Source organism: Myodes glareolus, chromosome 25, assembly GCF_982192425.1.
Source record: "Myodes glareolus chromosome 25, mMyoGla1.1, whole genome shotgun sequence".
NCBI lineage: Eukaryota > Metazoa > Chordata > Mammalia > Rodentia > Cricetidae > Myodes > Myodes glareolus.
In genome coordinates, this window is record NC_142050.1 from 39,914,443 (window position 1) to 39,932,221 (window position 17,779).

Sequence of the window (17,779 nt, forward strand, 5' to 3'; positions counted from 1 at the left end):
GCAAACGGACTTTCTGGTTCTCTCCCTGGTCTGTTGAACGGCCTGGCCTTTAGCCCACATCTCACCAACTGTGGCTGCTTTTGCAGTGTCCACGAATCCTTTCTTGGCGCTTTTCCCTCTTCTCCTTCCTGACTTGTAGGAATGGAGCACATCGAGAGATGACAGAGTGGGCTGGGGAGATCGCTCTGGGGGTTACGTGATGGCAGCAGAAGTGCAAGGAGCTGGCGTTAGATCCCCAGAACCCACTTAAAGTCAGATACAGTCATCCACATGAGTAATCTCAGTACGCTTCCAGTGAGACACACTCAGGTGGGAGGTGGGGGTAGGGGAATACCCGTAAGCTGGAGGAGCAGTCATCCTGGTATTAACACTGACTTATACACCTGTCTCAAAACAAGGTGGAAGGCAAGGACCGATAGGGAGTGCTGTCCTCTGACCTTCATACATGAGCTGTAACTCACATGTTCCCATAGTGCGCACGTAAACACTGAAAAACACACACAGAGACCTAAAGCTAAGTACACGCTTTTAATTTTGGAACAAAAAGAAAAGAGACATTTGGTTTTTTACTTCAAAGGTGGGGCCAGTTCCCCGCGCATCTGCAGCAATTTCACTGGTGGCCAAGTTACCAGAGTTTACAGCGGGCAGAGGGGTTCAGAAGGGTACCATGTGGGCAACGGAAATGTTTGGCAAAGGCCGGGGTGTTGCTGAGGGGTCCATGGACCCGAAGACTGGGAGGACTGTAGATGTCCTGAGGGTCTTGTGAGCTCGACTCTCCACACATCACCTGAAGAGGAAGAGGGTCAAAGAATGGTAAGGAGGAGAGAAAGTCTCATAGGATTATAGGAAAAGACTGGATACAAGGGCTAGGAGATCAATATACAGAACAAGAAGAAGGGTCAAGGTACTCAGGAACCACATGGAGAACTTACTATGTGTAAATCAATCAGTATGGCACTAGCCATGTAGAAGAAGCTTGGCTATATAATGCCACCATTTATAAGAGACTGAAGTGGGGTTTAGTAGTTGAGTTTTGTAAGGGAGTCATCGGTATGTTGAAGAAGTGTGGGCCATGCTGATGGCAGAGCACAAAGTCCTAAAAGGAGTGATATCAGTTTGGAACTAGCCCCAGGACTGAGGTCTCTGAGCAGTGTGGTCAAATGTCTAGCCTGTCGTTGGCTTCTTCTAAAATGGTCTGTATTTCTGAAGCATGAGAGGAGGGAACAACAGGTTTATCTTATATAGCGACAAGGATGACTCAGAAGGGACAAGTGGGGATCCATGACAGCCGGCTTGTGAGTATGGGAGCAGTGTAGTATGGGACAACCGTCCTTTTAGCTCCCGTGACAGGGTCCTGAACTGAAATGAATTAAGCATAGAGAGAAATGGTAGCTGCTCACCTGGGCATAGCTTTGGAAGAAGAGCTGATAGGGGCTGAGGTCCAGGGTGGGCAAGGTCATCTCCCCGCTGTGTTCTGCTATCCTCTTGCTGTATGCCTAGATATGGGCATGGGATAGAAATTCCTGTCAGGCTTCAGATCTGTAGGCACTTAGAAGTCTGATGCCAGTTACATAGCCTAGTACCCCAACAAGTTCCTAAGCCGTCTTATCTAACTGTATGCTACTGTACTGGTCTGAGGCATGAAGAAAGGGTACTTACCAGCAGACCTACAGTTGTTCTAGAAGGTAGGGGATCTACAGAGTAGGAAGGGGGTCCCAAGTTGCCCTCTGTTCAGTGGGAATGTGAAGGGCAGAAAGCTATGCAACTAAGTTCTCATGAGGGATAGTGGAAGGAGAACAGAAGGACAGGGACCTTGGCAGACCTGGAATGCAATGGCCAGGCCTCCTATATCTCCAGCATTTTCCAGGAGTGTGTGAGAACCATTGAAGGGGGCCATTTGGGGTAAGGGGAAGGCAGCATAATGGCGCTCCAGGCATAGAAGTGCTTCCTGTAGGACACGGGTGTCACAGGCTGGGCAGCCCCCAGGGAGTACTGTTGGAAATGGAACAAGAGAAAAAAAAATGATAAAAATCAGTGGAACATGAGGGATACCTCAGATGGGTACCTGTGGAGCCTTTATATAACCTTCCTCTTCCCTCAGGTCTCCTTTGACATCCTCCCTAGTGATCCCTGTAGCCCTCCCTCCCAATGACTCATTACTCACAGAGCTGGTAGAAGATACGCAACAGCTCATGGGCCATGATGCTGCCAGCAGCGCCAAAGTTCACGGCTCTAAGGAGATAAAGTCTTCTTTTACTTTCAGAAACCTTCAAAAATATGTATTGCCATTTTCCATCTCCAAGTCTCACCCATCCTAACAACCTCTTAATCCCCCTTGGGGTCCCCTACCAAAAGACTCACCTTCAGAGAATGGTCCATACCTGGGGTAGCCAGGGTGGAAGAACGGAGGTTGAAGAAGGCCAGCTGGGAAGACCACCACGTGGTCAGATACTGAATAGTAGGCCTTGACTCCCCAGGGAGATCCCGTCCATCTGTGTGGAGAGTGAATGCAAACACAGCTCCATCATCTACTGTCTTTGCAAGGTACGTGCAGTCCCTCCCAACCATGGTCGTGAACTCTGTGACTGTTGTCACTGTTCTTAGCCCATCTCTGGGATGGGGTGTCTGTTTTCATACCTGTGGGAGGGAAAGGGCTGCAAGAAGTGCCGCACATTTCTGCCCTGGAGGGATCGTGCACAGCTCAGGAAAGACTGAAGGAAGTTAGGACCAAGGTGTATCTGGGAAAGAGGCAGCAGGTCGTTTAGATGCACCAAGATGAATACAAAAGGAGGGAACTGGGTGCATTTAAACCTAAACATGAAAGCCCTGATAAACATGCAATCACATTTAAGCAAAAGCCACCCTGTGATATCACCTTATGTTGGGACAAAGTTGACATGCACCGTCATGGAGATAAACATAGACACATCACAGAATGCTTGCGTGTACATGCATGCATCTATACATAAGAGCCCTAGAAAATTCCATTTTGTTTTGTCTGTGAGATCCCTTCAGCACCAGGGCAAAGAGGAGGCTGGCTCAGAATTGCCCATAGAAAATGGATTGCTTTTCACTTGGGTCAGAGAAGTCAGAAGTCAGGGACATAATGGGCACTGAAAAGGACAAAGACCCACATCACTATATTCTTCTTTGGCTAGCTCAGGCTTCAAGTCCTGTTTGGGGGCCCCCATCTCCACCTGCAGCTGGGTGAGCTGGAAAGAGATACAAAAGTTTGTAAGCAACAAGGATACCCTTAGAAACCCTCAAGAACCATGAACTCTGTCACCCACATTTGTACTAGGTGCCCCTTTCTCTCTCCTCCATCCCCATCTCTTAATCCAGCGATCAACTATCTCCTAAATAGTCCCAAACCGGCCTGTACTCCTGGCCTTACCTTGTTCAGGGCCTCTTTCAGGGTCTCCTCACTTATCCAGGAAAGTTTTTTGAGGCGTATAATTACTGCATCCTTGATCTCAGCAAATAATTCCATGGCCTGAGAAGATGAGGTCAGGAAAAGGAAAGCGGTATTAGGGTCAGTCTGAGCTCTGGTCCTGCTGTAGTGTGTAAAGAGATCTTGGCGCTAAAGAACCTACTAGGTTCCAGAAGCTGCTGGAGAAAGGGAAAGAGCTCACAAAAGAGTCTATTTCTCAGAGTACCACAAACACCCAGGGCATGAAGATCTGTGGGGCTGGGCTACAAAGGCAGTGCCAAGCACAGAGAGGGTTATGAGTTGGTTGCCCTAAGAAGGGGCCATAATGTCAGTTCTTTGCTACTGAATATCTGAGATTGGTGAGTACTTTTTTCTGGGGGGACAGACAACTCTCTCAGAAAGCAGAGGACATGGGAAGTTACTGTTTCCATCTTGATTTCAGGGTCTATGTGTTCCCACCCTCCCACTTAAGACATATTTCCTATCTCCTACATTCCTTGGCTTCTCAGCAGATTGGAGTCTTCAGGGTCACAGAGTGTGAGCCATATCCCTCGTTTCTCAAATGCTCACTGTCTTAAATACTTTTTTTCTTGGTGGAAGGAATTGGGTGACAATATCAGAAATGACTCTGGCTTCACACTGACTGAGTTCAAATGCTGACTGCTATTTGGTGTCTCCATGACATTAAGTAACTTGTTCAGTTACTCTTGGCTCATTCCCCTTTCTTATTAAATCAGGAAAATAATGTCAATTTAAAAACATTACACGTAAAATGCTCACGAGTCCCCTTCTCACCAAGTCCGCCACTTATTCGGAAGTTACTCATTTGCCCTCTATGAGATTACATAATCCTGATCTCATGGTATATCATGTGTTCTTCAAAACTCTTAGATAAACAGGGAGGAGTCTTAAAGGTCAAGGAGTTTGATTTTTTTTTTATGGTTGAAGAAACACAATACCAGGAAAGTCCAGGGAGGTGTTCAAGTTAATTGATGCTGTGGTTACTTGTGTCCTGTGGCTAAACTGGACTTGCCCAAGAGACTGAGTAAGTCTCTGGGTTTCTTCTTAGTTGGATTTCTTTTCTGCCTGATTCCTTCCTTGTACACCACAAACAAGGGCACATTCTATAGAAGCAGAGCAAGGTGTGTTGGGTGGGAAGGGTGGAGGGTTGTAGACAGGGAAAAGCTCTCACATACAGCACTTCGGATGCTGGGGCCAAAGGCTTCCCGAACAAACAATGCTGCCAAGGTAGGCTCAAAGAAGGTTCCTGTGTCTTCCACACACTTCATCCATCTTGGGTAGGCTGGCTGCAAAAACACATTGGAGTGAGTGAGACCTGGCCAGGTGTCTGCTTTAATCACATCTCAACACTAATCTTGCATAGATTTTCATCTCAAAGGATGTTCTCTTTGATGGTTTTTTAAATTTTTGTGTCCCAGGAATGGGGAGATGACTCAGGCATTAGAATGCCTGCCACACAAATATAATGACTTGATTTCAGAACCCACATAAAAAGTCAACCATGGCGGTTCATCCCTTGGGTGGGGTAGAGGAAAACAGACTCCTGAAACTAATAGACTGCCATCCATTCTATCAGAATCAATGAGTTTTAGGTTCTGTGAGAGATACTGCCTCAAAAACTAAAGGTGGAGATGGATGAAAGAAAGATACCTGGTGTCAGCCTCAGGCTCTATCTGTGCACATAAGAGCATTTCCAATACATACATGCATACACAACACATATAGACAACAACAATCACAAACACACATTTTCATTCATCATTTTTCTCTGGCAATGCCCACTGTTGTTCAGCAGAAAGAAAAAGGCTCCCCTTTCTCCCTCAGGACTCATACTTGTTGCCTGTTGGTATGAAAGCAAGACCTCTGTGAGGCATTGCTCTGAGAAACAAAAGACTCTTGAGAAGGTGAGGAGGAGTATCCCACTTGGGCCCGAGCCCACCACCGAAATGGTCAACACACCCCTTCCTCAAAGACCCCTATTTTTAAACTGTAAACTGAAAGGAGAAACTCCCTTTCTCTACCCAATCTATGCCTAGTCTCAGTGTGTGTGTGTGTGTGTGTGTGTGTGTGTGTGTGTGTGTGTGTGAGTGTAAAATTCTACAGAGCAGTAAATGTGGGCTTTAAGTGATAGTTTGCTTCTAGAAGAGGTAAAAGCAAAATACTAAAATAACAAGCATATTGCTAAGATTAGAATCCTACCTGTCTCTCCAGACAGGGAAGGGTGGAAGGTACTACAGAGTTACAGAGAATATGGGAAGAGAGGAGGAGAGATCTCTAGAATTCAGACAGGGGAGGGTGGGAAGTGCCTCAGTATTATAGGGAATGTGAAAATAGAGGAGGGAGAAATCTCTGGAATATAAAGGATGAGAGAAATACTCCAAACCCAAGATAAACAACCCCCGTGGATTCATTTCAGGGCAGTGAAAATGGGTGCATATGTCTCCTACCAACCATGAATTATAATATGCAGAAATGATAGAAATCAAGAAAAAGCCCAAGAGTATGTAAGGACTTCTAGATAAAATTCTCTAATGAATTGTTAAAGGAATATTTTTTGAAGGCATGGAAAATAATGTGTGACTATCAAAGGCCAGGGTAGGGTCACCAATGACCAAAAATGTCACAATAAGAAAAATGTATCTATTTAAAGGACTCATTAAACTGGGGTGCAAGAAAGACTAGGATCTACAAACACATATAAGAGTCCCCTAAAAACACAGATAAAGGCTTCACAATAACTAAGAGTCACATATCAGAAGCACAGGACACCGAGGGGCTGCACTAAACTGGAGAGTGAACCCAGCAGAAATGAGGGTTGGTCCAGGACTGCTTGCTTACACAGATGCACACATGCATATCTATTAGAATGCCATCTCCTAATTTTTAAATGTAAATTACTCCAAATATCCATGAAATCTGTCAGTAAACTAAATTTGTCTTTAAAGACTTCTATCATACAGTCCTTAAATACAGTATCCAGAATTTACTAATGTGAACTATTAACATAAATCTAGGTACTTCAGGTAGACCAGCTGTACAAACAAAAGCAATGTCTGCTCTACCTTCCTCTCAGATTTGAAGATCGGGTGACATAATTCCTTAAAAGCACCCTGTTTATTCTAAATTCCACTGGAATTCCACTGGCATTACTCTGTAAATTCTATTGCCACTCTGGTGCCATTATCTTAGCATTAGGAAAGAATCTGGTCAAATCACAAATCACGCCATACTAAATGAGATGAAGAAATTGTTGTGGAATGATGGTGCAATGTGAGGGGACTCTTGTCTGATTGAACCATAACTAAACGTCATGAGAATGACTCACAGCTAATTTGACCTTTTCTGGCCTGCCTACTGATAATCATAACTGCTCTTTCTCTTGCATTCTTTCTCTTTTTTTAGTGTTTTGCTTTTCTTCCTAACACCACCCAGCAATATAGTTTATTACCTCTTTTTACTAAACTAAAAATATCCCAAGGCAGCAATGCTTTTTTATTTCATTCATTGCTACATAATGGGCACCCAGAGAAACACTTTTTTATAGTTGGTACTCAACAAATATTGTCACATACCCCCCATGCCATCTACAGTTGAGGGGCTGAGGCAGGAAGACTAGAAGTTCTAAGACAAAAAAAATCAAAAACAACAAAAATATCATATAAATGAATAGATGAATCTATAGCTAAATAAAGCATGACTTAATACTTTCCTAACAAGCTATTAGTAATATTCTGGATTAAGAAACATTGAGAAAAATTGCAGATGACCTAAGAGCCAAGAAAAAAGACAACAGAAATGACTTGCTTAAACAAATTTTAAAATGTCTAAATAAATTGGGATGATGGGCTGAATATAAATAGTTCTCATTGCATAGGCACAAATGTGAAATCTTGTTTTCATTGCCCCAAATCCAGCTTTGCAAGTTTTATAAAAGAAATACCTTTTTTAATAAAAGAAATGGATAGACCTCTCCATTGACCATGTACTCAAAACCAACCAACAAAAAGGGTCAGATATGCCACTTACTGGTATTTCAAACTAAGAGCATACATTAGAATTTCTCAGAGGGGTCAGAGGTCTCCAATTAACAACCATTGTCTGGAACTAAAAATCAATCCCAGAATCTGGTACTGCCTCTTAAAACACAAGCCAGCAAATTCCATTGCTTATCTCAAAATATAAACTGAAAAATTTTATAAATGTCCTGTTTCATGAAAAGAAAAGCAAGCATCTTTACAGTAACCAGACCCTCTGCTCTCTGATTTCCACCTCAGTGCTCTCCTTTTTGCTGACCGTTCTCAACCACCCACGAGAAACTTCAGCAGCAGCACTAGGTCCAAACTTGCATGCAAAGTCCCAGTGTTTCTTTTCAGCCAGAGTCATGAAGAGGACCCTACATACTAGGCCAGTTTTTTTTAGCCAGTCTGCTTCATGCTTTGCTCTTATGACATAAGGCAAGGCGATGTTTTTTCTCTAAACATTGCTTCAGTTTTACCTGCTCCTAAGGGTTCCTCTCCTCCTGATACTCAAACCCTCTCCAATCCGCCTGCTCTAGGAACCACCAAGGGTATCTATTGTCTAAACTGTGTTCTTTAAGAGCCTAGCTCTGTCTTTTGGGCCACTACAATAGTCAAGTGCTAGCACCATAAACCATATGGAACGTAAAACCAGATATACTTAGCTATCTTGCCCTTTAAAGAAGAGTTTGCTGACCCAATGCTGTAGCACCCACATATTGCTCAATCCTGCCCGGTGTGTTAAAAATACAGATTCTTGAGCCAACCAGATTTGTTTTGGAGCCTGTTTCTTCATTTAAGAGCAGTGGGGTCTTGAGGAAGTCATTTCTCATTCTCACACCTCTTTCCGCATCTGGGAAATGGGAACTAAAGGCCCCGGAGCATTTAGTGAGTGGTGTTCACTGCTGCCTGGCAATGACTTTGAAGTCAGATGCTGTCACGTTTTGTCCTGTTCTGATCATCGAAGCTGCTTCTCCAAGGTCATCATGTGACTATTTGTTGGCAGAACATGATACACATTCTGCAATTATATACCCCCAATGAAAAGGATGGTGATTACAGGATTTGTAAGCCTTCCACATTCTTTAAGCATGAATCTCTGTGTTGACATGTTTATGCCTTCCAAGACATGACCTCATGGCACAGTGCTGGCATTTACAGGAATCTGTTTTTGCCAGGAAGTTTGCAGTTGGTGTTATGCTCTACTTCATCTGATCAAGAGATAGGCTGCCTAGTAGCTTCTTGTGATTCTGTCCCACACCGAGGGACCATCCTAAAGGAGAATCGTCTAGGGCACAATGAAGAAACAAGCTGGCCTTGAAGCCAGACAGCCAGAGAAGATCCCTGTTCTAACTTACTCCTATAGCCATGTTCCTTCAGAGTAATATATTCATTGCTCCGTCTCTAAAATAAACATAAAAAGTGCTGGGTGGAGTGCCACATTCCTTTAATCCCAGCACTCACGAGGCAGAGGCAGGCAGATCTCTGTGAATTTGAGTCAGCATGACCTACAGAGTGAGTTCCAGGACAGCCAGAACTGAACAGTGAGACTCTGTCTTTAAAAAAAAAAACAACAGGTAAGTAAACGCAAAGCAAACATGTAACGATATTTGTGCTACCTCATAAAAAACTGAGGATTAAGCCAATAAAGGAAATTATCTAGGCTTTTGTAGACCATAAATAAACAATGGCTACACTTCCGTCTTTATGAGGACATTTTTCCTTTATAAATTTGGGGATGTGGGTAGCGGGGGAAGAATGTATATTATTTGTCATGTTTGCATGTGTAGAGTTCAGAAGACCATGTCAGGTGTTAATCTCCCATTTCCATTTTGTTTGAGACCTTTTTTGTTTGTTTGTTTGTTTGTTTTTTGCCATTGTATACATGAAGCTACCGAGTCCCAAATGTCCAGGGAGTTTTCCTATCTCCATCCCATCTTAATACAGAAACTTATTACAGTTACAGTCACCACCATTGCAATTTACATCAAACCAGGTTTTCAAACTCAAGTCCTTACCCTTGAGAGGCAAGCATTTTAGCTACTGAGCCATTTCCCCAGCACTGAATAAATATTCTTAAAGATTTTATTAAGGTAGAGAAATTGCCCACAAATTTACAAGAAAAAAAAGTATTTTCCCTCAAGACCATAAACTGAGACCTTCGCCAAGGGGAACAGGTGCCCAGTGCTCTAGACATCTCCACTTACATTTGAACTGATCTGACAGAGGATGTCAGGGAATTCTCTGAGGCAGATCTGTGTATCTCAGATAATGCCTCTGACTGGTTGGTTGGTTCTACACATTTCATATCCACCTTTCTCCTCAGATATATGAAGATCTGACCAACCAAGTCCATTTGTACCCCCCCTTCAAAAAAAAATCTCACTGGGTCAGAGATGAATTCTGTGATGCACATTTAAACACCAAACATGGACTCTTCTAGGTGGCCACTCTGTGCCAAATATCATTCATGAGGATAAATCTTAAGCTTTAGGTTCAGGTCTTCAAACCAAAGAGTTCAGGAAAACAGCATGTTCTTCAATAGTTAAGTTCTCTTAATTTCACTTTATTATTGAAATGCTGATATTCAGTCAAATGCCACTGAAGTAGCCAGGCGGTGTCTTGATTCTAAAAATAGACTCTGCCTTCTAAACCTGCCTAATTCCACAAGGTGGGAGTTCTCTACCTATGCCTTTTCCCCCCCTCTGGAAATAAATCAATATATGCCCCAATATAGAAAAGATGTCACCTTCTCTCCTTACCAGGGGTGGTCGTTCCTTCAGTTCTCCTAGTTTTTGTCTCAGTTCTCTGCGTGCTTCCCTGAATTTACTGTCCAGGGCTGGAGAGAGGGTATCCACCAGCCCCAAGATCATGTAGCTCTGTATCATGTCCCTGTGGAGACACAGTTGTCAACCTAAACATGCCCAGTTGAAGATCCGCTTCAGTAAATCACCTTGGTCTGCCTGTATGCAGCCCTGTCCTCTATATTTGCAAAGAACAGCCATAGCCATATAAGCGCAAACATCAAGACCAGTCTTTCTTGATTTGACTTTGGGGGTGACAGAGGAATCAAGTAAAGATGTTGCCTTGTGAAGTTACAGGGAGAGGAAAGACTTGATTCATTTACTTTCACAACTAGGAAACCTCAGCTCATCTGAAGACAGATTGCTATGTATGACCAAGGTGGGTTGTGGATTGCCTTGGTCCCGCTGGCATCTGTCTTTCCAGGCACACTTACAAAATTGCAGAGGCACATGCTTTGCCTCCCCTATAAAGGATGTCTAGACAATGTCACCCCTGAGATACTATACAGAAGAGCTGGGTCCATGCCTTTGAGAGTTGGACGTTCAGGCATTACCTATCGTACGGGAGCTCCTTACAGGTTGATGTTGCATTCCTGGCAGACACATCACCACTGTGTCCTGCATTTCATGCATCACTTGGTCCTCACATTCCAAAGCCTTACATTGTTCGTGGCTTTTATGCTTTCTTTTGTGCTGCCCACTCTTCCCTTTTCTGTCTCCCCCGTAGCAGACGCCTCTCACTCAAGATGCCTCTGAAACCTCTGTGTCCTCACTCTCCTGCCAGGCCCAATATCTGTCCAACTCAACCTGGGCGAACCTGTTTGTCAGCAGCTCCTCTTCTACCAGCTGTGACATGTTTCTCAAGTAGTCTAGGTCACGGACCACGAGGGTCTGGTTGGGATTCAAGGACATCGGTGTGAAGGTGGCTTGTAAGCAGGACAGCCAGTCGACGGCAGGGGCCATTTCCTTGAGAAAAGACACAGAGGTGAGAGAAGGAAGCACAACAAAAGGAACAGGACAGAGAGGGGAAGGAGAGGGAGGGGCTTGCTAGGGGAAGGATGGAAGAAGACTAGAGTTACAGCAAAACAGAAATGGAAGGAAGTAAAGGCCCAATAAGATGGTTCAGTGGTTAAAGGTACTTGCCACAAAGCCTGAGCACCTGAGTTCACTCTCCCAGCCCATATGATGGAAGGCAAGAATTCAACTCCTGAGAGTTGTTCTCTGGCTTCCATATGCACACCAGCACCCCACATCATAAATGCATGCATTTTTTTTTAAAGTGAAGAAATTAAGGATACAAGGAGGATGAAAATAAAATAGAACGCTGTTGAGAGGCCGTCAAGCATCAAGCCCTCAAGACCTCAGTTCTAGGCACCTGCAAATCATTAATAGTAACCACGTGGAAGAGCTTGTCTTGGGCCTCCTGCTGCTCTAGGGGTCTCAGAAACTGGAACAGCCGTGAGGTAAAGTAGATGAACCAGGCGGCGTGTTGTTGCACTTGCTGGGGGTTGCCTCCCAGTAAAGTTCCCAGCCGATTCAGGTAAGTCAACTGTTCCCGCAGGATCTAGAGAGGGGAACTTTAGAATTTTAGTCACTGAAGCTAGAAGCCTTTCGCCTGGGGGCGGAGGCGGGGGCATGCTGTGTGGACTCTTACCTGGGCATAGATCTTCTGTTCCTGCTCTTTCTGGAGAAGAATGTCAAACTCCGGCTGGTCTATCTGGACATAAGAGAGACTGGAGAGAAATAGGAGCGTAGAGGGTGGAGAGCGTAGGTGTGGGAAGGTGGGGGAGGGCCCGTGCGAGATGGGGGATTGAGACTAAGGAAATGAGAGAGAGAAAAGGGTCTACAAAGAAAGACAGAGACTATGGGGGAAAGTCTATGCATGTAAATGCTGACCTTCTCAGCAACAGAGGAACACAGAGATTTGTTTAGAGGAAGCTACTCTTTGTGCCCATGTAGATCTAGGGACAAGGATGAGAGACACCCATGTCAGGTGCACTAATGAAGAAGTACTCAAACTCAGTAACAAGATGCACATTTTAATACATACTTCTAAAATAAAATTAATGCAGAACGATCCATCATGAATAAAACATCAAAACTTTGCTTGTCATGAATTTTTTAAAATAAGTTCTACGTTAGGCACTTGCAGCAGGATTCTCCAGTAGAGTACTTGCTTCTCACAGATGATGCCTTGGATTCAAGCCCTAGCACCAAATTCCACACTGTATTTATTCTATTTTAAAATTATAACGTGTTTTTCAAAGAACCATAATGGTTTTGACCAATTTTGAAAAAAAAAAGTATTGTTAAAATTACAAATAAATGAAAATTGGATAGTCTGTTCATATAGATGCTGCATTAACTTATATTTTTTAAAAGTATTCAGGTTTAAGTACCGTTTACATTGATACTGAATGTAGGGGATCTGTTAAACTTGGTACTCTAGTCAAGTGTTCAGGTCCCAGTGTACTTAGATTCGGAGAATCCTTGTGTTCACAGTTTCCTTTCCCTCTTCTAAGTTCAATCCCCCTCTCCCACTCTGACCTCTATACTCTTATTTCATCTTGAAAATAATCTTTTAACTGATCTTTTTATTGCATTTTATGTCCAAAGTTTAGAGAGAAAAAGGCATCTTTGCCCATTGTTTCAGTTTCTTTACTGTCTCCTTGAAGTCCAATTACAATCTCTGTCCATTCTTAGAAAAAAATTTGTGACTGGCTGCAAATTTTCAATGGTGTCTTCCAGTTCTCTACTCTGCATGTGAGGGAATCCCTGGAATCTGTAGTTTCGTTCTGTAGCTTCTCCCTTTTCCCTTGTGATCCCACCCATGGGGGCCCATCTTCTATCTCCGTGATCCCATGCACTCTTCCCTTCCTCCTGCTTAAGTTTCCCATGGGCTCCGCTGTCGTCTATTCTTTCTACCTAAGCTTACTCAAGAGACTATTTAGACTGGAGCTGATAACGTGACTCATTGCTTCCTGCATCTCCCCTTTTAATTTTTCACCTTGGAAAGTCTCTGGGATCATCAACAAGGTGTTGAAACTGACCATTTCTAATGCTCAGTTCTTAGTTTCCATTTTTGCTCTTATTGCTCAAACTCAACTATGTTAAGTTAGACTCTTCAGCTGTTTTAGGTCGCCTTCAAAGCTGATTATTCCTGATCTCTACAGAGCCACATATTGACCTCTGAAAGAACTCAGTAGCTCCTCTTTTGTCTACAGAGCCACATGTTGACCTCTGAAAGAACTCAGTTGCTCCTCTTTTTACCATAAGTTAATAGTTATCAATTCTTCTTGACTGGGTCAACAATGATTTCTGGTGCAGTTTCATATTTTCAGTCTTACCCAACCTCCAGGCCAGTCTCTTATTGACCTCGTGCAGAGGCAGAAGTCCCGTCATTCCAAATACTTCCATTAGCTCGGAATTTCACTGTAACCCTTTTATGGTGTCTTAGAGCTTCATGCTAGCCATGCCCCAAGTCTCTGTTGATGTCCTCCTCTCCAAATCTGTCTTTAAGCATTTCAGATCTTAGCTAATCCAGCCAAGCCATAGCAGCTCAGCACATGAATCCGTGTGTTAAATTACAATCTTAGAATACCTATAATGGTCGTTATGTCTTCTTGAATGATCACCCTGTATGAAGTTGTGGGATTCAGAGACAAATATAGACAGCTCCAGTCCTCACACCAGTACTTAGATCAGTGATAGCTCCATTATTTATTTATTTACAAACAGCTAATAGTGGCCACTGGTTGCTGAGAAGAACCCAAGTTTGTTGAGGCCACAGTCTTTCAGAGTATTAGATGCTGATCGCGTTTAACAGATGACAGAGGGACCTCACCCAAATCGTAAGTAGTATGTTGGGGCAGACGTACTGAAAGAGACTCTGAAAGCTAACATCTGAAACACGTAGGAGTCTTCTAGGATTGTTACAGGCAAGAAAGCGGTGTATGTAAAGAGAAGAAGAATATTTTTGGCATTGCATGTGAGTCAGCAGAGCGTAGAGTGTCAGGGGGAGACGGAATGTAGCAGGAGATAAGCGTAGGGGTTAGATCACAAACTTGCAATGCTTTGCTAAAGATTAGGGTCTGTATCTTGATGACTGGGTGATCTATTAAAATGACAAGCTCTTCGCTCTTAAATTTAGAAAGGTGCCTTGGGAAAATAAAGAGTAAATAAGAAAAGGGCAATTCTGGAGATAGGATGACAAGACTACTAAAGAGGTCCAGGAGAAATCCATGTTTTCAATAAGGAAGGTTAAAAGTACTCTACTCTTCAGAGCTGGCCCTGATACACCCTTTCCCAGTCACACCTAGTAGCTCTGATCCTTGTAGTTCTAATTTTCCCTTAAGATAGGGCTGTTCCCTACTTTTCACAAATGTCTTATCTCCCAGTCTGACATCTCTCTTCTGAGCAATGATAGCCTCGAGACAGAATCAGGTGCAGCTGCGATTTTGCCAGTTTATCCCTCACCTGGATGACTGGTGTGTGTGGAGGGGCTGGATGAGGTCGCAGGTAGGCTCTGAAGAACGGGAAGTGGCCATACTGACTCATCAGAAGCCTCAGAGTTCGGTTAAAGTCTAAGGAAGTCCAGTTGCCGGAGATGTTCCAGCCACCAAGCTAGGAAGAAGAGAGACAGAACTGAATATGGGGACCCATGAGAGCCGGCTCCAAATGTGTAAATCTCTCCTTCTTCTCACAGCCACTAGCTCCAAGTTTCTGAGCCCGTTGCTCCCTCTCGGCCTCTGCTTCCTTATTCTCACTGTGAGTCTCGATTTTTCAGAGAGTAATTTCATTTCTGTCTCCCTCCTAGAACCTGGAGTCCCTGAGAAAGAGACCTGCATCCTAGAAAATCATGGCAGTCTGCAAGCTTGCCCTGGTCATATGAATTACTCAGAAATGCTGAAACCCCAGTTCTTCTCACCTCCTCAATAACTTGTTGGAGGGGACCTGCCCCTGCAGATTCAATGGTGTCTGTGTCCATGCAGGAGTTATAAAACTGGAAGGCTTTTTCCTCCCCAGATCTTAGGTGCCAGGACCCGGGGGTCTCTAGGAAAAAAGCATGGAAAAATAGAATGAGTGGATAATGGTACAGGGGCAAACGAGATAGAAACGTATAGGAACATTCAGGAAACTTCTCTGCAATAATATGGAAGAGGATAAAGTAGAGATAAGGGAGCGGAGCTCCCAGTTTTTTATTGGTTCAGCTTGACCACCGGATAAGAACAGAGAGAGTGCAGACAAAAAAGATGATGAGGCCAATAGAGAGATGCAGAAAGGGAAACAAGAAAGAAGAGAGGGGGAAGCAAAGAAAAAGACTAAGAATAAATGGGATGGGAATAAAGGAGACTGTTGGGCAGAGTGGAGGAGCAAGAGGAAAGCCCTGCAGAATTTAGTGCTATCAAGATCACTGGAGACTCAGCTCTCTCCTTGCCCAGAGAGTCTGCCAACCTGTGTCCTCACCCAGGAGTCTCCATAGCTGGCGCTTGTTCTCGTCTGTGAGAGTCTGAAGAGAGTTACTGGTCCCGTTGGCTTTTGCACAGACAAAGCTGAAAAAGTCAGTGCAGGGGTCTACACTTCTGTTTCCAGAGGCCAGGTAATGGGCCAGGAGGTCCAAACACACCCGCGTCTTGCAAGGACCTGTGAAATAAAAGCTCAGAGCTAGAGAAGAGCAAACTGAACAAGGGCTCTCTCAAGGGACTGGCAAAGGATGTCTAGTGAGGAACTGAAGAGGGACGACTTAAGAAAACAATGGTCTGAATGGTGTCCTTTGGTGGGATTCAGGGTGAAAGCAGTCTAGACCCTCAGGGACCACGAGGGTAGGGGCAAGGAAGTTACAGGGCAGGAGCCTCCGGGGTCAGAACCAGGGCGTTTGAGGGAGGGCTGCCTAGGTCGGGGGTGTTCCAGGATCTCCTTACGAGGACCACAGTTCCGGAAGATGTACACCCAAAGCACAGAAGACCCAAGGAGCAGGCCACAGAGCAGCACACCTAACAGCACTCGTCTGGCTCTTGTCCACTGTCTGCTCCATTCAGTGGGAAGCCCCTCACCTGGAGAACTCTAGTGGGTGAGGGGAGAACCAAGAGGAAAACAAATGAGACAAATTTGGGAGGGACAGAGATAGCAAGATGACGGGAAGGGGGCAGAGGGAAAAGTTAGTGTTAGCATCCTTTTTTTATTATTGATTTTTATTGAGCTCTACATTTTTTCTCTGCCCCCCTCCCAGAATCCCTTTCTAAGGAAGTAATTCTACTTATTCGTTCTAAGATCCAGCTCTCTTTAGACCTCTAGTCCATGAGAGAGCAATTCTGTGAAGAAGGATCAAACAGGATGTGTAGGACTTCGGAGAAAGAAGAGACGACTCTAGTGTCTTAGCAGAGGCCACTTACCTCCTGGCTCCAGGGACGTCCCATTCTGCTGGCCTGGCTCTGTCCCATGAGCTCCTCCCCACTTTCGTCCTTCTCCTCCTGAAGCCAGTGGAGGAGGGAGGAGGAGAGAGAAGCTGGTTCAGAAAGGAAGGACATGTTAAAGATCGGTTTGTCAAGTCACAGTGACACTCACCCTACCCATGTTTTCATCTCAAGGAAGTTGCCGCAGAACAAACCTCTTCCCTGGGCGTTCAACCTTCCCCACCTCTCACCATCACCGGCCTTGCCTTTCCTTTCTATTCTGGAAGCTCCTTATTCCCGCCTTTGCTGTGTGTGTTGTGGGGATAGGATATTCTGACCTAGCCACCCTAACCCTCACCCTAGGCTCTGGCTCCAGAAGCTGGAGCTTTCTTCAGGACTCTTGCCATCTGTCTGTGCTTCTCTCTGGCTCCCAGAATCCTCCCTGGTTCTGCTCCAGGTGCTGTATCTAAAGCCACTGAAAATAACCTCTCTTTGGCCCCCACTCCAGTCGTTGTGGCCCTGGAGAAGGGGCACCCCTTCCACTCTATCCCTCTGTCCCCAAATGTGTTCTGTTGGCCTCTGGGTGGAGCCTGCTTATCAGAGAGGAAACACTCAGGCCTCACCTCCTCCTTTATCTCAGTGTTTCAGGGGGGGAGGAGGGAGGTATCCTCACTCAGCAAGCAATCTTGCACTTGGTCTGCTCCTCCTGTTTGGCTTTGTAACTTTGCTCACACTGTCTCTTTATTTCTAGAATATCCTTCCGTTCTCCACTTTCTTTGGTGATTGAAATCTCTCAGATTCTTTCCTTCCTGAGTTAAATGCCACTTGCCAGGGAGGCCTCACAGCCCCAAGCCCATTCAGCACAGTTCCCAAGCATGCTTCATTGAGCCAAGGCCCTGCTGGTTGTAGTCAGAGCCACACATTATAAAGGATCACCCCACTGGCAGACCCTAATCTGCTAATTATTAGCTTTATAACAATAAACCAGCCTCTTGCACTCTCAGGAAGGCAAGCAAGTTTTGTCATCTGGAAAATGAAGGTAATAGTTTCCAATACCTGCCACCCAGGGTCGCATGCCTGCCATAAAAGAACAAGGCCCTTTGGAGCATCCTTCTT

The 17,779-nt window shown here is 44.6% G+C and overlaps 1 protein-coding gene across 4 annotated transcripts; it reads right to left on the reverse strand.

The window, feature by feature from the left end:
- Positions 1 to 509: 509 nt before the first annotated feature.
- Kel (Kell metallo-endopeptidase (Kell blood group)) lies at positions 510 to 17,248 on the reverse strand. 4 transcript variants are annotated; one of them, XM_085683976.2, is made up of 19 exons: positions 17,022 to 17,248; positions 16,664 to 16,776; positions 16,193 to 16,334; positions 15,726 to 15,914; positions 15,199 to 15,323; positions 14,748 to 14,894; positions 11,926 to 11,988; positions 11,647 to 11,835; positions 11,089 to 11,237; positions 10,230 to 10,359; positions 4,627 to 4,737; positions 3,395 to 3,493; positions 3,135 to 3,212; positions 2,638 to 2,738; positions 2,382 to 2,492; positions 2,165 to 2,232; positions 1,813 to 1,992; positions 1,401 to 1,496; positions 510 to 787 (listed from the first exon to the last, which is right to left on the reverse strand). In XM_085683976.2, the coding sequence occupies exons 2-19, from the start codon at positions 16,709 to 16,711 to the stop codon at positions 636 to 638; spliced, it is 2,178 nt and encodes a 725-aa protein (XP_085540102.2). In that variant the 5' UTR covers positions 16,712 to 16,776; positions 17,022 to 17,248; the 3' UTR covers positions 510 to 635. The 4 variants fall into 4 exon arrangements, with proteins under 4 accessions (XP_085540102.2, XP_085540101.2, XP_085540103.2 ...); XM_085683975.2 differs by having other exon boundaries at positions 1,823 to 1,992; positions 16,930 to 17,248; XM_085683977.2 differs by having other exon boundaries at positions 1,823 to 1,992; positions 15,738 to 15,914; positions 17,022 to 17,247.
- Positions 17,249 to 17,779: the final 531 nt, after the last annotated feature.

Coding starts and splice junctions, on each gene's coding strand:
- Kel (XM_085683976.2), bottom strand. CDS start 16,711: ATGGGACAGAGCCAGGCCAGCAGAATGGGACGTCCCTGGAGCCAGGAG. Junction 11,836..11,925: donor AACAGAAGATCTATGCCCAG/GTAAGAGTCCAC, acceptor TCCCCTCTCTAG/ATCCTGCGGGAACAGTTGAC. Junction 3,494..4,626: donor GCCCCAGCATCCGAAGTGCT/GTATGTGAGAGC, acceptor TCATCTTCTCAG/GCCATGGAATTATTTGCTGA.